This window comes from Myodes glareolus, chromosome 22, assembly GCF_982192425.1.
Source record: "Myodes glareolus chromosome 22, mMyoGla1.1, whole genome shotgun sequence".
In the NCBI taxonomy this organism is placed as follows: Eukaryota; Metazoa; Chordata; class Mammalia; order Rodentia; family Cricetidae; genus Myodes; species Myodes glareolus.
Genome location: NC_142047.1, coordinates 17,292,074 through 17,315,054, shown reverse-complemented (window position 1 = coordinate 17,315,054; position 22,981 = coordinate 17,292,074). Strand labels below are relative to the sequence as shown.

Genomic DNA, 22,981 nt, shown 5'->3' with positions numbered 1-22,981 from the left:
TAACTGCTTTAAAAAATAATCTTATTTTTGGGGTGTGTGTTGTACGCATGCATATCAAGGACAGCAATTATGATGAGAGGTGTCTTCCTGCGTCGGTTTCCATAATACCTACTTATCTGCTAACTTACTTTGGGTTTTGTGAGGGAATGATCTTAGTATGTAGGGCTGGCTGTCCTGGAAGTCAGTATATAGACCAGGCTGGCCTTGATCTCAGAGATCTGCCTGCCACTACTCTTAGCCATCATACCCAAAAAATAGGGTGATAGTTCTGGGGAATCAAACCCAGACTTTATCGACAGTAGGCAAGTATATCATCTCTAACTCTTTTCTAGTTCACTTTTTGAAACGATCTGTCACTGCCTGGCCAGCAAGCCCCTGGGATCCTCTTGTCTCTGTCTCCAGTGCTGGGATCACAGGCACCTGCTGAACATCTAGTCTTGTGGGCTCTAGGGATCCAAACTCAGGTCCTCACGCTTGCATGGCAAGTTTGGACCTGACTGAGCCATCTCCCAGCCTGTTTAGTGTGCCATTGTGTGTGTGTGTGCGCGCGCACGCGCTGTATACAGCATATAAGCATACACATGTTCAAGTGCATGTCTAAGTGGAAGTGCAGATGCATTTGGGGGCCAAAATGTCTTGATGGTGACATTGACTGGACTCCTTAATCACCTTCCGTCTTAATATTATGAAATAAGGTCTTTCACTGAATCCAGAACTTGCTAATTGGCTAGTCTGACAGGCCACTGAGCTGCGGACAACCCTGTATTTTTGGTTGTTATTGCTATTACAAAATTGATTTACAATTTTGATTTGTAAATACAATTATTGATTTACAAAAATCAGAACAGCAAGTTATTATACACAGTGAGAAGTCTTATCCTCTCTCTTAGGAACATTATACGAAGGTATCCAGTTTAAAGAGAAGCATTCTAAAAATTTTTGATTTAAAATTTTCTCCCCAAACGTCTCTCCAAGTACTTTTTTTTCAGTGTACACTGGTATAGCACACCCACACAACTTACCTGAAGGAAACTGACTGCCATTAAAAATAGACTGTAAGAGCCGATTCCACCTGTAAATACTTCATTAAGGTCCCTCTGTAATAAGAATTGTTTCAATACTAAAACCAAGTATGGCAATACGGGATATTTCTGAAAGAGAAATAAAATTACATTTTCAATGAATTCCTATATATTATAACAGCCCAAAGAATCACCAAGGGCATAAAATGGTCTTTACATTACAAAATTTAGTAGCTATATCTAATATATTCAATTTTTAAAAGTAACCGTTCTAAGTAATGAAAGGATTTCTCCTCATGGTGATTTAATAATTGCAGCCTCACGCTCTCTGGACACACTAACCATCTAACCCTATAACCACAATCACAGGACAGGCTCTTGTAAACAGACAACAGAAATAGCGCAAAGGCCAAAGCCCCTAAACATTTAAGAATGTTTAAACCTAAACCAGTAGGAAATTGTCTGTAGGTGGCTCTCCACTGCACAGCAAGGTACCTCAATTCATCCTGCATCACCCCAGAACACAAACAGCCTTGCCGGGTCATCCACACAGACAGAATCACCGCCCAAGCCTTCTCTTCCTCCATCTTTACAGAAGACGGGACAGGGCTCTCAGAGCTGATAACTAAGATAGCTCACACACATCTCCAGAACTCAATGTTCCAGGCAGAGAACACAGAAATTCCCGAGTTGGTGGCTGTGACTTTTCATGTCATCTATCTTCCTTTGTTAGTTATTAAGCAAATAATTTTCAACTTTCAGTTTCTTTTCATGAAAAGTTATGCACATATGCATAAACCCTCCAAAAGAGACACTTTTTTCCTCTTTCCACCCACTACATTCTTGTGTGCCTGATAAGGAAAGGGAAAGGGAAGCAAGGTTCATCAGGCAGGAAGCCAAGGTGGGACACTCAGGAAGGGTTACAAGCTTGAGATTCTGTCTCAAATATAAAAAAGAAGTAACTAGCACTGGAGAGCTGCTAAAGAGCTGAGTGCAGAGAAGAGATCCCAACACCTACAGCTCCGAGGAAATAGCAGCAGTGCTCTGGATATATCAGATGTTCTTAGATGATGCTGGCAGCTTCTTTATTCATATAATGAAATAAACTAGTGTTACCTCAAGGTAAAGTAACAAAACTCACAGGCACCTCCTGACAAAGAATTTAGGAGAAAAGGCTCTTGAGGGAGGGAAGGACCTAAAATGAACTTGGAGATGAAGAACTGACAAGAATCACACCATGCAACACCATCTCAGGTCTAAGGATCTAGAACAGTGGTGGTCTTTCCTCAACCTTTCCTAATCCCATAACAAGAAGCACAAGAAAGGGACAGAGAACAGCATGGCAGATGCCCAAGACGGACTTAGGTTTCCTAAGAGGTTCACTGTACAGACTGTCATGGCTCTGACCTTGGTAAAGTCTTTAATGAGGTCCGCTGCTCTCACGCCATTCTGGACATTAAAGCTGATATCAACTTTCACTTCAGTAAAAGAATCTGTTAATTTAATAATAGGAACCTAGAAAAAGAAGGCAGAAAAGTTTAAAATAATCTACCCAATGAAATAATAAAAGGTAGAAGGTTACTGGTGAGGCCTGTGATCTCAACCCTTCTCATAAAACCATAAAAAACATGAAGTGTTCTGAGACCAAGTACCAGCCAACCGCGTGGCTGTCGTCAAACTTGATTCCCTGAGCCACAAGGTGGAAAAAGAGAACTAACTCCTGAGTTGTCCTTTGACCCCCATATCTACAGAGCACGAATGCGCATGTCTGGGAGCACACACATAGATAAAAAGTAAAGAATAAATTAATAAAAGCAATGAATACAGTAAATTTTGTGTAAATTTTGTTTGTGTTTTGCGACAGTTGCCATGTTGGATGCTAGGGATTGAACCTGGGTCCTCTGTAAGAGCTCTTAACTGCTGAGCCACCTCTCAAGCTCCCAGAAACCTCTCTTTTGTTTACTTACATGTTTTTGGTTTTTGGCTTTTCGAGACAAGGTTTCTCTGTAGTTTTGGGGCCTGTCCTGGACTCGCTCTGTAGACCTGGATGGCCTTGAACTCAGAGACCCTCCTGCCTCTATCTCATGAGTGCTGGGATTAAAGGTATATGCCACCACCGCCCGGCTTACTTACATATTTTTATACTGAAGTCTTGAAAAGTGCATGAAAAAATTGGCTATTTTTCTTTTAAGAATAAAATGTATATAGCCAGGACAAGTTACTTCGCAGTCACTGTGACATTTACAAAATGATTCACTGAGCCACATCCCACTCAGGTCAGCAAGACCTGAGTCTAAGTTTCTCATAAGAGTTACAAAGACACAGTGCTAAGAACTTACCGTTGCTTTGTCTAGAACTTTCACAGAATCCTCATCGGCGACTTTGTGTTTCCGAAGGGCTTCTTCCAGGGTCCAGAGAGGCAGGTTCTCCCACTTCCCAAACACCACAAGGTCGATGTCACTGCATTGTAGTGACATGCATGAGGAGGGTCAGAAGCATCGAGCCGTCCGCATTTTAGCTGACAATCACGCTTACCAACTTCAAGTTGGTGCAGTGAGAACCCGTTCCCTTTCTGCCTCAGAAGATAATGTGCTGATGGCAATGGGTTTCAAAAGGAAGCAGAGGGAGGGAAGTGGAGGTGCTGATTTTAGCAACCTTACCCTCTCAGCTACTTCGCAGAACTCAGGCCTCCAAACATGGGTAATGTTGGCAGAAACAAAACCTCAAACATAATAGTATGAGTGCATGTTATTCCCCCCATAAAACTTTCTGGTGTTAAACTTAAGGTGTGTTGTCTCAATGAGAATGTAACTTATATGAAGTTATATAACTTATATAAAGTTATATAAAGTCTGAGTACCAAGCTTGCTGCCGATGTCTAAATACACACAGACACTCACACACCCCAATCTCATTACTTTTTGTGTCTTTTCCATATTTAAGTTATGATAACCGTTCTAACCACATATATATCTGTGTGTTGATTTAATTATTTTGAGATAGGGTCTCGCCATGTAACTCTGGCTGGCCTGAAACATGCTACGTAGACCAGGTTGGTCTCTACTCTCAGAAGAGTCACCTACCTGCTCTGTCTTCCAAATGCTGGGATTAAGGGTACCACTACACCTGGCCATAACTTTTATCAGGAGTAATATTTTAGGTTTTGTTAACTCTTAGAGCCTAAATAATGAAGTATAATATTTTGGGGGTTTTAGAAGCCAAAGATAGCCCTGGGAAGAACAGATATGGCTAGGATGGATCCAACCACTGCAACACTATAACATACTTTAAGTTGAGGGAAGGCAGAAGGCAGACTATACAGCCACAGGGATACGGGGTGGGGTGGGTGGGTGGTGTAGCCTATGTATTAAACAAGCCTTCATTAGAAGGTTTAAGATGGAATCAGGGTTCTAAGTTAAATTCTGTGGTGGGATGCTGAGATCAAAGCAGGCTGAGTTCATTTAAAAAAGAAAATCTCTTCTACCTCATAGTACATAGGAACTAGACATTCATCCTGACACCTATTAGCCAGGCTAAGTGATAGGTTAAATGAGTACTTGTCTCCAGGGCTATCTATAACTGATTTCACTGCTACATGCTTCCTGTAAATCTCAGTCTAAACAGATGACTGGAAGTAATATTCTACTTAAGGAACCTCAAGTCAAATACAAACTGATGAATTTTGTTCCCTAAATAGTCTCCATTTTGTCAGGTGTGGTGGTATATATTATTAATCCCTGCACTCAGGAGGCCAGCCGAGCCTACATAGCAAGCTCCAGAATAGCTAGGACTACATAAAAAGACTCTATCTCCAAAACAAAACAATCCCATTTCTACTCCACCAATAGACAAAGTGTACAGAAACCAAAGTGTACAGAAGCTTCATACAAATACTAACCTAGTTGGTAAATACAGGCCAGTTTTAAAACTTCCAAATATCTGGACCTGGAACACGAAAGAAAAAAAAAAAAAAGAAAAATCACATTAAAGTGCTGATAAAGAAATGAATGTTCTTTCTGCCCTCTGCTGTTGGTTTTTAGAACTGCAGGAGCTACCCCCTCTCCTCCCCTCCCCCAACACACTCTAGGCTTTCCTAGAGTGAAGAGAGACACTGTGACTCACAGGCAAGCAGTCATTCAGAACATGGCATATAATCTAAATTAGAGACCTTGAGGTCATCATGATGGTTCAACAGCTAACGATGCTCGCTATGCAAGCCTGATCCCCAGACCCATGTAAAGGTAGAAGAAAACTAACTCTACAAAATTGTCCTTTGACCTCCACATATGTGCCTGAACATACATACATGTGTGTACATAATATTTAGTAATAAAAATAATAGAAACACTTAAAATAGAGAAGTTTCAAAAGTAATGTTCCAGAGCCTAGTATTCCCTTACAAAACAAGGGAGGTCACAATCCTTAATTTATTCTCTCTGCAATTGCTGGCATTGCAGTTGCTGGCAATGTGTTGGTGTGCAGGCCAGTGTGAGAGAATACCAGGAGCAGTTTCTGCAGGATCCTGACATCAACGCCACCTCAGCCCAGAGAGCACAGTGGAACCCAACCAATTTTAGATGTGTAAGTCCAGGCAAGGAAAAAATGTTAAAACATTCTGGGTTTTTAAGAACCTGAGAACCTAACATTGCATTCATATTTGTTTGAACACCATTGCCTACCTTAAAAAGATGCAGATTAAAAGATCAGGACATCTTAACCTGGGGCAAATCATTCCTTGCTGTAGGTAGGGACTGTGTTGTTCACTGCACATTTAGTAACTTATTTACCACTAGATGTCAGCGGTGCTTGCCAAATCATGCCAGTCAGAGCTATCACAATGTTTATGCCCCAGGGAACACAACCAGTGGGGAGAGAAGCAATTCTAGCACAGTCAATAGCAGTTGCTCAGTGAGACACCCTCCCCTTTATTCTTTACCTACAGCACCACATTTGAATCTGTCTTTTGCCAAATGGAAAAACTGTCCCTGGCTTCCCCTGTGTCACCTAAGGAGGGTCTAACAAAACTATACCACACAAAGTAATAGAGTTATTACCGACTGAACAGGTAAGAGTTCTAGAACAAACTTGCAAAGAAAGCATAACAAAGAAAACACAAGTAGAGACCCAGGCAAAAACTGGGTCACCTGCGACCGCTGGGGCAGTCAACTTCAGGTAGCAAAGAAACGCCTTTGGTCCTAGGCAAATTGCGATGTTTATGCCGACAGGAGGGAATCAAACCAAACAAGGCCATGGCAGCTCTCATCCAACAAGGAACCACTGTCATCAGGCTACTTTAACCATCTAAATTGAGCCTACCTACTTTCAGTAGCTGCTACTCAACTCAGGAAAAACTAAGGGGAAGGTATGAGTGAAAGAAAGCAAGCACCAAACCCCAAAGTCTAATGATTCCAGGAAACTGCTGGCCTTTAAAATGTAATCTGACCAAAGCTAGGTGTGGCACATGTCTGGGAAGCAGAAATAGGCTATACTATGAGTTCAAGGTCAATCAGGGGTAGAACACAGTGAGACCTTGTTGGAAAGTAGACTACAATAAGGTGAACTAACTCTACAAAAGCACTTACACTGTGGGTGAGGTCTTATGTGAGACTGATTCTGTGGCGGGACTTTACCTGAAGCCCCAGGTCCCAGGACAAGTACTCACGTCAGCACTGGGCCAGAGCTCCTTAATCACACTCTCGATCCTGCTCACCACCTCCATCCGCATCTTCTCCTCCTCGGGCCTGGGAGACATGTACTCATAAAAGTCACTGATTTCTTCATGCAGACTGGAAAAAAAACACAAAGTAATGTGAGCAGACCAATCCAGTAGGAAGCCAGCTTCCTGAAGAATATTAACAGCAGGAAGGGAAGCCCTGAGCTCAGCCAACACAGGCAGTTTCCTGACCACCTCAGCTCTCCACAAGGAGAGGAACAGTATGACTTCCATGGCATTTGTTTAATGAATCGAGTGTCAAATAAACCAGCTGGTAGAATAACAGGAGTGCCTTAAGAAGAGCCAGCAGACTCTGAGAAGGAGCTGCAGACTTCTAGAGACTACAATGTGCAAGGCATGAAATCAAATGCACAGCACAGCAAGTAGACAGCACATCTGGAGAGAGGTGCATTTGAAGGGGAAGGCAGCTCTGAATGATGACCAATTTGAATGGCAAACTAAAAAGTTCCAGCTGGTCTCAGGATGGCTCAATGGTCATGTTCAATAGGCTGGATTCATCCCCAAGATCCACAAGTAAAAAGAAAGGAAGACAAAGGGTAGGAAGGGAAAAGAAAGAGGAAAAGGAAGGGAAATTAAGTTCAGGCAACTGTATCAGAGATGGACAGAGGGGCAAGGCCTAGAACAGATGCATCAGAAGGGAAGCCAAGGGATGGTGGTAGGACAGGAACTCCAGGAACACTGTACATGAACAGACTAGCAGAGGGCATGAAAGTTTCCAACTCTCTGAGTCCTTGGAGAGTTACACTGGAGGAAGAAGTGGGGAGAGACTCAAGAGAGGCAATCACGAGCTGGCGGTGGCCAAGGGTCTGCAATTAGAAAGACCACTTGGCTCCAAAGCAGGAAGATAAAAACTCAAGTAAACCAAAATTGGCTTTCAGAAAGTAAAAAATGCCACCTTTCACTGGCCACAGCTTTTACCTCATGAACATTGATGATTTTAAAATGTGACCAAGTGAGCAATCAACTTATCATTCTTACCTCTTTTGATGCTAAAACAAAACAAAAACCCACCATCAACAACTATGTCAAAAAATGAGTTCTAGCTCAGGATCTGCCCAGAAGCAGTTATGTCTCCTGAACATGTGGCTCTGGTGCCTGATGTTCCCCAGCCCATGTGTTGTTCATCATATGCAGGACAGACTGCCAGAAGGAATGATAAACATGATCACATGTTGCCTGTCTGCCACATATAATACTAAGTAATGCCTTGATTTTAAAAGTCCCAAGGCAGGTGGATCTCTGTAAGTTTGAGGTCAGCCAAAACTACATAGTGAAAATCCGTCTCATAAAATAAAACAAAAACTCCCAAAGGAGTTTTTAATAGGCAGATTAAGGACATTTGCCACCCAGACGGACAATTCACATGGTGGAGAAAACTGACTCCTGCAGGCTGTAATCTGGCTTACACAGGTGTACAATGCACGCACACAACAAATAATAACAAATAACACAATAAAACCATAAGTCTCCCAGACTCCAGAAAACTATCCAAGGAGCCTGGTGCTCCTCGGTTCAATTCTGGAGGCCTTTCAAGTTTACAGGTTTCTGTAGGTTATCGATGTCTACTACTTACAGACAACAGAAGAAGGAAAAGCTTGCATTACTCCTCGACACAGGCCTGCTGGCAAAAATGAAGCCACAAGTTGTTTCTCAACTCACTTCAGTCTGCTGCAGACTATGAGTTTATCTGCAGCTCTGAGTGCTAAATCAGAATACTAGCATCCTACCCAATGTGGGAGAAAGGCTCCCTTACACATTTTCTAATTCAAATGCAAGCGAAACATTGAGTCTAACAGCCGGTTCAGTTCTAAGTCAGAAGTCACCAGCCAAAAAGAAGTCCGTTTCTAAATGTGTACACCAAGCTTTAGGATAAACAGGACTTGTCAAACTGAGCCTTACCCTGAGCCATCTTTGTGTAAGAACACAGAAAAAAACTAAAAGCAGGTTTTGTAAGGCTAGGTCTGTCTGCAATGATGTACAACAGACAGCTTTCAGACAGGGACCACAGGTCCCCGTCACTACACATGAAATAAACTAGACAATCAAAAGGCAAAGGTCCCACAAAAGGGATTTCTGAACACAGTGAAAAGGTAGAGAAGATTCTAAAATTCGCCTTCAGTGCTGGGATTCTGGGCTTTCTGCCAGCACATATTAACTTGAAGGGAAGTTATTCAGGGTTCTACAAGTTTTAAGACAGGATTTCCCTCTGGGCTAGGCTGCAGTTTACCGGTTTCTTTGCCTAGCACGTGATAGGCAAAGGCCTGGATTGGATCCCCAGCACTACAAAAGAAGAAACTACACAAGGAATTAATATTCCATGAACTATTTTCTCCCTAGTAGTTCCTCTATTTATTTAACTCTTTAAATTGCTAAAAGAATCCAGAGCTCTATGTGTGCTAGGCAAGAACTCTTAACACTGAGCTACATTCCTTGCCACAGCTTTATTTTTTTAAACAGGGTCTTGTTATGCAGCTCAGGCAGTCGTTGAACTTGATATCCAGGCAAGCTACTGGTTCTATAGCAGACATTAGCTGGGTGACCTGTATTCTGACATTATTTATCCAGAGATAGCAACAGAGCCTCTACCACCAGAGGCCCCAGCCTAATTGTAAACCCCAGGCTGTTGACTGTAAACTAGGGATCCTATGTCCAGTTCCTTAGAGTAGTGTGCATCTAGATCTGCTCTGAGAACTCAAAACCCACACTTACTACATTATCTTTAAAGCTGCTTTAAAGGATAAATGGTCAGAAGCAGAGATGCACAGGATGATCTGGAGACTCCTGAACTCCCCAGCTTCTGAGCTAGTGCGGTTGAGATATGCACCCACCTGGCTCTTGCTCACCTTCTGGGGAAGGCCCATGTGCTCTGTCTGCAAGCTCTGCCGGACCAGGCCTTTTGAGGGGTGGGAAGCTTTATCCTGCAGGCCTGATCAACCTGAAGTCCAGGTACCAGGGTAGAACATGAAGGCTTGATTCTCTTGTGGTACCCTGGGTTTTGCAGTGAGTATCCTCACTGTGATGCTACCCAAGGGGTGCCCACCATCAGCCAGTCATCAGTGTACAAAAAGTACATAATGCTTTGTTATCCATTTGGATAACAGTATTTTCCTTCTAAAAGTTAGAATAGGTGAAAAATCACATTCCTTTTAGAAGGGCACAGAATATGCAAACACTGCAATAAAATAGAGTATGATACAAACACCACCCAGGCTTCTTAACAAAAGAACCTCATGTTACAAGAAAGCATCAGCCAGATCTACCCAAGAACTATTAGTAAGTAGGCTGAGAGTAAGTCTTAGGCTCAGAGCATACACTTTTGAAAAGAATACACAGAAAAAGCACACACACTGCGGGTGGAGTATGAATTACATCAACCTCTTATCATTCCCAGCCTCTTTACTCCTATCTTCCATAGGGTTAAGGGTATGGGTACGAGTGATTTAACTCGTAAGTTAAATAAGTTCCCAGGTGATATGTGTGTGCACGTATGTGCATATGCTTCTCTCGGATATGTATGCATTTCCCTGTTCCCATAACATCTGTAACCTACTATTAACAATAAATTAATTCAGGTAGTAACTTCAAAGAGAAGGGATTTACTTTAATAACTATATACACATAAATATATATAACATATAAATATATTATTATACATTTTTATGACCCATTTTTCAGAATGTACATGCTAATGGCACTGTATGTTTTAAAACCAAATCTTTGTATAAGGAAATATATCAGAAAAAATAACAGGGGAAAAAATAAGATTATTCTAATAATCTTACCCTGAAGATCAAAAGGTTATACCTGTGTAACTAAGGAGCCTGAGCAATTGTAGAAGGGATTCTGTGGTCAGATAGTGGGCAGCATAACCACCAGGGGGGACATAGGACTCCAACTCCAGGCCTCAGTGACCGCACATTGGTACAGACACCTCTGATTAAAAAGCTGTGGTCGGCCTCATGCATGTTCAATGTGAATCTGCTGGTGCCGTTTCAACAGACTCAAACTTGAGACCAAGTTCCAAAATGACCAATTGCTGGTGGTATTTTCCTTCCTCCCGGGTGGAACTGACAGTTGATGTCATGGACTTAAAACTTTCTATACCATTTCATTTTTCTCAAATATACCAAGACACTAAGAGAACTGCGCAATCGAGTCCTACAAAAATCACAAAGCAATGTGGGTGACTTTAGCAGGCTCCAGAATTCATGGTAGAAATAGAAACAATCTTTAACCAGCTAAGGAATTCAAGCTATCAGCTAGATACCTCTGCCAGGCTGTCACCTCAAATGTCACAGGACCAGAACCAAAACTCCTATTACTCCCAGTCCCAGCTGTCCAGAACTTTCTTCTCCAGTTCACCTTTTATCTGCTTCCAGAGTCCACTTTCTCTACATACTGATCTGATGGCTTAAGGAATGTTGGTTGTTTTTCAGCAGAGGAATTTGGTCTGAGCACCATGGGCCACAGGTCCTATTCCTTCTTTCCTCCTGAAAGCAGCAATTTAAAGAACATGAGCTTTATGCAGTCAGCCTGTGCTGGGGCAAGCACTTTACATGTCCAGCCTAGGTCCCACCTGTAGAGTGAGGACAGCAAGAATAAGACTTAACCTGCAGTTTACTGTTTACAAAGCAAACCCTCAGGGAAAAAGCTATCACTCTTAAAAGACACCTTCCAAAGACAGGTGTTTGTTTACAGGCCTAATCCTAGTCATCACAATCTCTGTTTCTTTGTTTTTCATTTTATTTTATCATTTATGTGTATGGGTATTTTGCCTGTATGTCTGAGTACTACATACATACAGTGTACTCTGAGATCAGAAGAGGGCATCTCTGTTCTCTGGGGACTGAAGTTATTGATGGCTGTGAGCCACCATGCAGGTGCTGGAGAACATAGGTCTTCTGGAAGAGCGGCCAATGCTCTTAACCACTGAGCTACTGCTCTAGCTCCCATAATCTTTGTTTATTTCAAATGTTGGGATGAAGGAAAAAAAAAAAACATGAAACAAGAAAAATATTTAAGAGAATGAAAAAAAAATTATTAAAGAGAAGGAACGTAACAGGCCAGGAGTGGTGGTGCATGCCTTTAATCCCACCAGAGGTTAGCAGTTCTCTATAAATTCTAGACTAGAGCTACACAGTGAGACTCTCTACGTAAATAGACAAACACAGTTAAAGAACAGACATGCTGGGGCTGGAGAGGTGGCTCAGTGGTTAAGAGCATTGCCTGCTCTTCCAAAGGTTCTGAGTTCAATTCCCGGCAACCACATGGTGGCTCACAACCATCTGTAGTGAGGTCTGGTGCCTTCTTCTGGCCTGCAGACATACACACAGACAGAATATTGTATACACGAGAGAGAGAGGGAGGAGAGAGGGAGAGAAAGGACGGACATGACCAAAAGCATATAATCCAACAATCCAAGGAGCTAAAACATGCTCACAAAAGCCTACACCAGGACATACTGAGCTTTTCATGGATGCCCAAGCCTGGAAGCAGCTCACATCTTTACCATAAAAGGGAGTATTACACAGCAATGGGAAGAAGCAAGCTACCAAGCCAGGAACCAGTCTTAAATGCTGGCTGCTGGTGAAAGAAGTCAAAATGAAAGGCTGCATACTGTATGATTCCAACTCTAAGACATCTTGGGAAAAGTCAAACTGAAGACCAGGAAAGAAGGACTGCCAAGGGTTGAAAGAGAGCAAAGACTTCTTTGGGCTATGAAAACAATTCTATGTGATACTATAATAGTGAATCCATCAGTTTCATAGCATGTAAAAAGTTCCCAGTCACTGATACATATCACCAGTCAAATTCACTAACTGAACAAATGTGCCGTTCTGGATGCCATGATAGGGGCAGGCCAGGGTTATACAAGAAATTTTTGCATTTTCCAATCAATTTTACTATGAACTTACATGAAGATAAATATAAATTCTACAGAAAAAAAATGTAAACCATATTCTCTTCCAATTATTCTTTAACTAACACTCACTTGGGATTATTGTGAAAGACAGGGAAATGGCCAGGTGGTGGTGGCGCACGCCTTTAATGCCAGCCACGCCTTTAATGCCAGCGCTCGGGAGGGAGGCAGAGGCAGGTGGATCTCTGTGAGTTCAAGGCCAGCCTGGTTCCAGGACAGGCACCAAAAGCTACAGAGAAACCTTGTCTTAAACCGCCCCCCACCCCCCCCCAAAAAAGACAGGGAAATACAATAGTGTACTCCATTCATGGATCCTTTCCAAGATCCCAGCAGATACCTGAAACCATGCACAGGCACATATGCAAAGTTTTGTCCTAGATCCATATATACACCCATGATAAATCAATTCTTAAAAATCGCAAGTTTTGTCATTATAGTGTCTCCATCTTCTCTCTCTAGAAATTTCTTTACTCAGCTGGGCATTTTTTTTTTTTTACTCAGCTGGGCACTTACAATCTCAAAACTCAGGAGACAGAGGAATCTTGAGTTTAAGGTAAGCCAGGAGATTTACGGGTATAGGTGTTTTGCCTGTAGGGTGTCAGATCCCCTGGAACTGGAGTTGGACAGTTGTGAGCCACCATGTGGGTACTGGGAATTGAACTCTCGTACAGCCAGTGCAGCCAGCCATCTCTCCAGCTTTTTTTTTTTTTTTTTTCGGTTTTGGATTTCTTGGTGTAGCTCTCTTTGAACTCACAGGGTCTGCCTGCCTCTGCTTCCCAAGTGCAGTCTTATTTAAAAAAATGTTTTTAATTCTTACAAGTCTGAAATATAGCTTAGCAATAGAATGTCTTCATAGCACATTTAAGCCCCTCAGCTCAATTCCTAGTAAACAAAATCTTTTTACTTTCTGGCTCCTCCTCAGCGTCTGTGGCCATTTCTAAGTAAAATAAAGGTGATGTAGGGCTGCCCTAAGAGTCTGTAACCCAGACATTTGAGATGGCAGCTAATGGTTATCTCTAAGTAGTAATAGTAAGCACAGTGTGGACATACTGGACAAAGGCATGGTCCAAGTCCTGCCCAGAGAGAGAAATTTCAACATGTTATCACAGGAATGTACATGTACATTTAAATGTATCATGTACAATTAGAAGCTTAGAAATTATTTCTAACATTTCCTAGTAAATGTTTTCATCTTGGCAAGTTTATGGGAGACGAAAGCTCAGAAAAGGGCATCTTCAGTTTTAGTCATCTATTGCAAAGGTATTTTAATTTTAATTACATTTACTTGGAGGAAGTTGTAGTAGCCAGTTCTTTCCTTCTACCACGTGGTCCCAGGGACAAGACAGGACTCCAGAAGCAAGTTCCTTAACCTGCTGAGCATCTCAATCAGCCTTGCTGCGGACTTTCCTTACCTTTCCAGCTTCACTTCTAATTACATGTGATGAGTGAACATACAGAAAAGCTGTGAACTTTACACACGTCTTTTTTAACCTCCAAAAGAAATTTCACAAATAAACTACAAGTTTATTAAACAGTAACCTACTACATTAATATATCAAATTTTCATATTTTCAGGCTTTTTTTTAGTAAGTTTTTTGAGATAGAGTTTCTCTGTGTAGCCCTGGCTGCCCTATCACTCACACTGTAGACCAGGCTACCCTCAAACTCAGATCTGCCTGCCACTGCTTCTGGAGACGTGTACTGCCACTGCCCAACTCAGACAGCATTAACACAAAAATGGCAAACAAAATAAAAATAAAAACATATCTGATACTTTAAATTGAACAACCAAATAACAGATGGATGACATTTTTTTCTAAATATACACAATACTGTCTGCTGTGCCCATATCCCATACACACTATATGAAACGATACTTCCTCGGCACCTCACAAAAACAGTCAGTCATTCTAACCTGAAGTAGGTTTGGATCTGTAAGACCCACGGGGAAAGGAAAAGATTCATTTCACTAGACAGCTGTTAGAGCTTGCTCATGTTTAAATGCCTATAAATAATGGCACTATTTGGAGTGGGCCTACCTGCTAGGGCAGGCTTTTGTAGGTCCTGGTTCTCACTGGTCTCTGCTTCCTGATCCTCCGTAATATATGGAACCCCATCGTGTACCCTCACTGACAGAACTCTGCCATGCCTTCTCCTGTGGACTGTAAATCCAAACTTTTCCTCTATAGTTGTTTCTGTTAGGTTCTGGAGTCACAACAGTTAGTGTACTAACTGGGGGGAGGGGGTAGCTATATTTAATTTAATCTAGTTCTTATTTTTAGAGATTGGTTTTTGTAGCCTAGTGTCTTAGTTACTCTTCTATTGCTGTGAAGAGACACTATGACGAAGGCAACATACAGAAGAAAAAATTAGTTAGGAGCTTGCTTACTGAGTGAAGCCATGTTCATCATGGAGGCAAGGAAATAAGTAGGCAGGCAATGCAGGCAGGTAGATGATAGGGGAGTTCAGCCAATCATATTCTGTTTTGGGGGCATGCCGCCCTCAGGCTAAAGCCTGCCTATAAACCTAACAAGCGCTGCTAGCTCTTTTTCGCCTGGCTCCTGCGCCTGGAATTTGAATTCTGGTGTAAGCTGTTGTAAGTCTTACTTCTGTTTATTAAAGCTGTATATTTTATTAAGATAATCTGGGGATTTTTCATTACCAATCGCCCTGCGACATCAGGTAGACATGGCACCGGAGCAGTAATTCAGAGCTTACATCTTATTGTCAAAATGGAGGGAGAGAGAAACTTCAAAGCCCATGCCAGTGATACACCTCCTAAAACATCCACCAACTGGAAACCGAATATTCATACCTATGAGCCTATAGAGGCTATTCTCATTCCAACTACCAGACCCAGCTTCCAAGTACTGGGAATACAAGCATATGCCACCGCACTTGGCTTTATTTTTACTTTATATTTTAATACATGTATATACACAAATGCATATATTATAAAAATTCTGCAACACTAAAACTGAAAATACATCCCATAATAACGGCCTCATTAAGTCTCATTAGTCAAAAAAATAATATTGCAGACTGTTCTTTATATGCTAAAATTTTTACTAATGATAAAAATTATGCTAAATAGCTAGGTATGGATATACCCCCTACAATTCTGTAAGTAGAGGTGGGAACATCAGGAGGTCAAGGTCACCTTCAGCTACCTGGTGAGTTCAAGGTCAGCCTAACTATCCTATCACAAACAAAAACCCTCTGTGACTATCCTAACCAACAACCATTATCCATAGTAGCTTAGGGATCTAAATTTGGGCTCTGTATTGGTCTATTTTTATTACATCATTCTGACTTCTCTCCGTCCACCGTTTGGCTTCTCTTCTTCTTCAATACAGTCACTAAAGTAAAAGAGACTCACAGAAGAATCAAACCCCAATTCTGATGCTGGTTCTGAGAGTAACATGGAGAAAGAGAACGTCTTTCACATTCCTGCCTGTGCTGTGCAGAGGCTGTGCTCCTCCTCTAGCTGAGGAGAGGACTTTATACTACCCATGCGTTCTTACCTATTCTCTGGTTCATGTACTCACAATACTATTAATATTAGGAAGACTCTGAAAAGTCAATTTTCCCTTTATTATTAAAAATTTTAATACAATTTTCTCATTTTACATAACTATCCCTGTTCCCACTCCCTCCCCTCCTCTCATCCCACCGTACCCCTTACTCCCTCCTTTCCTCAGAAAGAGTGAAGCATCCCATGGGGAATCAACAAACTGACATTTCACTTCCAGGCAAGACCAAGGCCCTGTCCCCTGTATCTAGGCTGCTCTTTCAGAGATTTCCTCATAGCAACACAACTATTAGGCTTCTCTGGAAACCTGAGCCTGCAAGGCCTTTGGTCGCAAACTGACAGCTACATCATTGATTCCCAAGTCTGAGACCTCTGAAAAAAGACTAAAGAGTTACAGATTGTCATCCCAGCACCTCCACCTTCCAAGCAGCCTGCTGTGGGATTTCTCAGTCTCCACAATTATATAAGCTAAACTTCCTAATAAACTTCCTGTCTGTCTGTATTCATTCTATTGGTTCAGCCTCTGTGGAAACCCTACTACAGAGCTGGTAGAGTGGGTATTGCTGCTATAACTCTGCACAAGTACTGAAACACTTTTGCAATTGGGTAATGGGCAGGGGCTGGCAGAGGCTGGAGACACTAGCCAGAAAATGTTTCAGCTGCTGTGAGCCAAGCACTAAGAACAATTCTAGTGGGGGCTTAGAAAACAAGAGCACCAAGCAGCTTCATATCTGACACCAGCCCTTTGACTCTAGACTTCTCAGCTCCAGAGCTAAATGAAAGAAACATCTGTTCTTTGCAAATCACCCTGTCTCTAGTGTTCTGTTACAGCATAAACAAGACATCAACTTCCATTTTCAGTCCTACACCTATTGCCTGTCACTCCATATAGTTCCAAGTCCTGATGTGACTCCCAGACCTCAGCTCTCAAAGATCTTCCTGGGCTAACTCAGGAACAGGGTAATGATAGTATTTCTCAAAGACAGGTTCACCAAAACAGCAATCATTTAGCATGGCAGCCACCAACCATCCTCCATGTCCTTACAGACTGCCTTCCTCCTCCTCCCCAACTATATCTCACAAGGAACTTAATGGCAGGCAATGTACTGAGCCCGGTGTCAGGTCTTGGTCCAATCACTTAAGCTTTTTTAATCACATCTGAAAGCCCGGGGTCTTCTACTTTATGCCATCAGCTTGACTGCTTACATACTGAGCCCTTTGCCTTAACCAGAAAATAAATTACTAAAAGTTTTAACAAACTACATTCCTCACCACTAATCCTTGAATAACGGAAATCATACGGTCCACAAGTGATTTTAAATTTTTAAATGGTTGAAAAGAAGTCAGAATTACACTGGGGTGCATGAAACGTATATATAATTTTGCCTGGATTGTTGGCGCAGTCGATAAGGTAACTGTTGCTGTTGAAAAGGACCCAGGTTCAATTCCTAAAACTCACACAGAGGTTCACATCCTCCTCCAGCACCAAGCATGAATGTGGTGCACAGACATATTTGCAGGCAAAACACTAATATACATAAAATAGTAAAAATAAACTTTAGAAAAGATTTTTTAAAGTATATATAATTCAGATTAAAGCATACATAAATAATTTTCCCAGAAACAATATCCCCTTCTGGGGACTGCAGACCCTCAGACTCTGAATTTTCTGTGACCCCTTGACTGCCTGAGTAAACAACTTGTTTTCTTATGTTTGCAGCTGCTCTAAGCACAAGACCCTCATGAGTTCCTAATGGCAAGTGAGTGGTTCCTGGTGGGCTTGCAGCTAAAAAATCTTGAGAGCTAGGGTGTGGCCATTAGTCAAGGAGAGCCCTATATAAGCTGCCCTGGAACACATTAAAGGGGACATTCTTCTTTCAAGGATGACCCCCCCGTGTGTGTGTGTGTGTGTGTATGTGTATGTATGTGTGTGTGCGCGTGTGTATGTCTCTGTTTCAATCTCCAGTCCCTTGCCCAACTTGTGAACCATCCCAGGGAAGACAGACAGAACAGTACAATCCCCTACTCCTTTCCATTTTGTCTGCTTGTTCCCGGCACACCACAGTGGAGCAGCTGACACAGAGCCCACAGACCCAATAAAGAATAACTACTGTACAGGAAACATCAGCTGACCCCTGAATCATAGGTCCTAGGATGTCTTCAGATGTAATGTGGCAGACCAAGTTACACTGTGTTGCCTTCATATCTGGGAGTAAAGAAAGTTGAAGGAGAGTGGAAGGTGTCAGAAGTGCTATAGTAACAACTGTCAACATCCTTTGCTCTCCCAGCTTTAGTGGTTCTGTTATTCAGTTATACACTAAGACTTCAGATGAATTTAAACTTTATTAGTAGCTGTTAAGATGATTTGAGAGTGCTGACAAGGATGTGACAAAACTGGAACCCTAGCACCCTGCTATAGGGAGTGTAAAATAGAATAGCAGCTGAAGAAAATCATGGCAATTTTATGAAGAAAAACTGAGGAAACACAGAATTACTACATAGGTCCACAGCCCCAGTGAACTGAAAGCAGAGATTTGCTCACAGCGGCACTGGTCATGACAGCACAGGAAGAGAGCAGGAAGAGCAGTCATCTACGGGTGAAACCTGAGGACACTGCTGTGTAAAGTGAAAGGAGCAGGACGCACAGAATACATACTGTTTGATCCCATTTATATGAGGTCCCTAGAGTAGTCAAATCTCAGTAACACAGATAGACAATTATGGCTACTGAGGCAAAAATGGAGGAGAGAATACAGCTGTTTAATTGATACAGAGCTTCAGATGGGGAAGATAATTTTTGGAGATGGACAATGGGATAACAAACTGTATGCTTCAAATAGTTGGATTAATAAATTTTGTATAAAGATGTGGTTTTGTATAAAGATGTGGTTTGGGGCTGGAGATGGCTCAGCGGTTAAGAGCATTCATTACCTGCTCTTCCGAAGGTCCTGAGTTCAAATCCCAGCAACCACATGGTGGCTCACAACCATCTGTAATGAGGTCTGGTACCCTCTTCGGGTTTGAAAGCATACACGTGGACAGAATATTGTATACATAATAAATGAATATTTAAAAAAAAAGATGTGGTGGTTCGAATAGGAATAGCAACCACAGACTCATATTTTAGTGCTTAATCTGGAATGGAACTACTTGACAGGGATTAGAAAGCATGGCCTTGTTGGAATAGGTGTAGCCTTATTGGAGGGCCCCACCCTCCCCCTGATGCCTGAGGATCCAGATGTAGAACTCTCAGCTCCCCTCCAGCACCATGTCTGCCTCTGTCCTACCATGCATCCCACTATGAAGATCACAAACTAAATCTCTGAGGCTGTAAACCAGCACAATTAACTGCTTTCTTTTATAGGAGTTGCCATGGGTCATGGTGTCCCTTCATAATAATGGAACTGACTAAGACAATATATTTTATTGTTTTTAATGTAATTAACTACAAGATTTGACATTAATAAAACATGATATAACCATATAATGGATATGAAAAAAAGACATGCTACAATACAGATAAACCTTGAACACACAAAAGCCCATACTTGGTATGATTCTATTACATAAAATGTGAAGATCAAAGAAATCCAGAGACAGCAGATTCTTGGTTGCCAGGGGCTAGAAAAGGGCAGAATTTCACTTGGTTATGAATGTTCTGGAACTGATAGTGGCAACTGCCACACAACATTGTGATTGTACTTAATGCCTCCATGGTACCCAAAGCTGAGGTTAGTCCGGACAAGAAAGACCCTATCCAAAATAAAATACTAAAAGTTAATTTGAGAACACAAAATTGCCATCTGACCCAACGATTTTATTCCTAGATATAAACCCAAAGAGGCTGAAAGCAGAGTATCAAATATGTAAATCAATGTTTAGCATTATTCACAATAATCGACCAGAAGAAACAATCCAAATAGTGGGATGTGGTGGCACCCACCTTTAATCCCAGCAGAGGCAGGTGGATTTCTGAGTTCGAGGACAGCCTGGTCTACAGAGTTCCAGCCTGGGCTACACATAAAAACCCTGCCTCAAAAGCAGAAAAAAAAAAGGAAAAAGAAACAACCCAAATATTTAAAAATTAATGGATAATGGTGGGGCTTTGATAGGGTACTTGCCTCATACATGGAAGGGTTCAATATACAGAACTTCAAAAAATTATCAATGAAAAGAATAGTCCCAGGAGATATGCATCCTCTTCTCACCTCCTCAGTACCAGGTATGCATACATGCAAGCAAAACACTCACACATAATTAAATGAGTAAGCCTAAACATATTTTCAATTTTAAATGCAGATCTTATACCTATACCTACACACAAAACCTTAAATGAACCATAGACCACAATGTAAAACAAAATTATTAAATCTACTAGCACACACCAGTGATCTTAACTGGAAGGCTATCAAGCCTGCTAAGTGAAAGAAGCCAATCTGAAAACACTACATCCTGTATGAGTTTACTTATGACATTCTGGAAAAGACAAAACTGTAGAAATAGTGAAGGGCAGTACTGCTAGGGTTCAGGAAGAGGAGAAGTTACTTGAGGATTCAGAGACTAGCCTAAACAATAAAGATACCACCAAAAAACAATCCATGCTGGATTTAATCCCAGCACTTGGGAGGCAGAGGCAGGCAGATTTCTGTGAGTTGAGGCCAGCCTGGTCTACAGAGTGAGTTCCTGGACAGCAAGGGCTGTTACACAGAAAAACCCTGTCTCGAAAAACCAAAAATAACCAGTGTCTGATACTTGTAATCTATCACTTGGATTGAGGTAGCTTCAAGGCCAACCTAGTCTGGGCTAAATAGCACAACCTGTCTCTAAACAAACTAGTCAAGTCTGTAAACCAGTCAAGAACTCCTTAAATGATAAGAAAAAATCTAGGTGTTCCTGGGTTTGGAGATGACCTTCTAGATAATACCAAAAGAACAAATTCTGAAAGAAATTATTTGACTGCACTGACTTGGGGGAGGAGGTAATATAAACCACAGATGGCAAAAAAAATCTGCAAAACCATTATCTGATAAAGAGTTGATATCTACAATATGCAAAGTATTCTTCAGTAAGAAAAAAAAACCCAAATAAATTATGGGCAAAATAGTAGAACAGATACTTTTAATAAATGTGTGTGAGTATGTGTGTCAGGGGACAGGGGGTAGTATAAAAAAAAATCAAATTAGGCCGGGCAGTGGTGGCGCACGCCTTTAATCCCAGCACTTGGGAGGCAGAGGCAGGCAGATCTCTGTGAGTTCGAGGCCAGCCTGGTCTAGAAGAGCTAGTTCCAGGACAGGCACCAAAAACTACAGAGAAACCCTGTCTCAAAAAAAAAAAAAATCAAATTATCTCAGTCTAAGATAACAAACACGTAAGAAATAAAAATGTATTTGGCTCATATCTAGAATCTGGAAGGATAAAGAAGGTTTAGTGTTAGCACATGCCTATAATCCCAGCACTGAGGCAGAACTGAAGTGCAAGGCCCCTGGGCTATACAGTAAAATGACGCTTCATAAAAAGAAAGAAAACGAACAACTCTGCCTCATCTGGTGCGTCTTCTGCTCCCATGACTGAGCCCCCCATGCCATGGTTAAGACAGCGTATGAGAGGAACAAAGTCCAACAGATCCACTCAAGGCAGCAACGTGAGAAAGCTAAAGAGGATGGCTCAGTGGGTAAGTGCTTGCCCTGCAAGTGTGAAGACCAGAGTTCAGAGCCTCACAAGCCATGAAACTGCCACACAGGCATGGAAGCCTGCCTATAATTATAGCCTCAGAAGCCAGAGGCCGGGGAGTCCCAGAGCCCGCCTGTTAGTGAGACCAGCCTCATCAGTAAGCTAAGGTTTGATTGAGAGACCCTGCAGCAATAATGTGGAAGGGTAACTGATTCTCAAAATTAACCTCAGGCCTCTACATATACATGCATGCATACACACACACATACATAAAAATGGAGCAAGGGAAAAAAAAGATAACAATAACATCAATCTAGAGGGCAAGGCTCTCATAACAACATTTATTATTAATTTGCTTCATCTTGAGACAAAACCTTGGGCTGGGATGTATCTCAGTGACAAGAGTCCTTGCCTAGCATGCAAGAGGCACTAAGTTCAAAAGGCAGAGTCTTGCTATGAAGCCCAGCCTGGTCTTTATTTTTTTCTTTTTCCCTTTTTCCAAGACAGGGTTTCTCTGTAGCTTTGGAGCCTGTCCTAGAACTAGCTCTTGTAGACCAGTCTGGCCTCGAACTCAGAGATCTGCCTGCCTCTGCCTCCCAAGTGCTGGGATTAAAGGCCCCAGACTGGTCTTGAATTCAGCACTTTCCTGTCTCAGCCTCCCATTATCTGGCTGTCTAAATAATCATCTCTTACAGACCCCATCTCTCAACACTGATGCGTTCAGATTGTGCTTCCAGCACACGAACTTGTTAAGGAAATCAGAGAATTATAAATTAAATTGTTATCGCTACTCATTTACTAGAATAGCAGAAAGCCAAAATAATAACCTGGAGCAAGACATGAAATAAGAAACCCCATTTTCTGCCTTATGAATGAAAAATGATACAGCCACTTTGGAAGACCCCTCAGCAGTATTTTTACAAAAAAAAATATAATCTAGCAATCATTTTCCCTGGTATTTATTTACTCAAAGATACTAAAAGTGTAGCCAAAAACTTGCACATGAAGTTTACAGTAGCTTCGAACTAACAAGATGAGTGGGTAAACACTGGTATATCCTTCGTGTTATTCAGCACTACAGAGAAATCAGCTTCACCAAGCCA

At 41.7% G+C, this 22,981-nt stretch overlaps 1 protein-coding gene across 5 annotated transcripts in view; it reads right to left on the bottom strand.

Moving 5' to 3' along the window:
• Tent4b (terminal nucleotidyltransferase 4B) overlaps window positions 1-22,981 on the bottom strand; it is a 48,090-nt gene that overhangs the window by 13,596 nt on the left and 11,513 nt on the right. For all 5 annotated transcript variants that reach the window (XM_087900588.1, XM_085681574.2, XM_087900586.1 and 2 more), the window contains 5 exons: window positions 6,685-6,808; window positions 4,921-4,967; window positions 3,362-3,482; window positions 2,430-2,537; window positions 1,023-1,151 (listed from right to left, as the gene is read on the bottom strand). In XM_087900588.1, coding sequence (XP_087756714.1) covers window positions 1,023-1,151; window positions 2,430-2,537; window positions 3,362-3,482; window positions 4,921-4,967; window positions 6,685-6,808 — 529 coding nt within the window. The remainder of the gene's footprint in view (window positions 1-1,022; window positions 1,152-2,429; window positions 2,538-3,361; window positions 3,483-4,920; window positions 4,968-6,684; window positions 6,809-22,981) is intronic.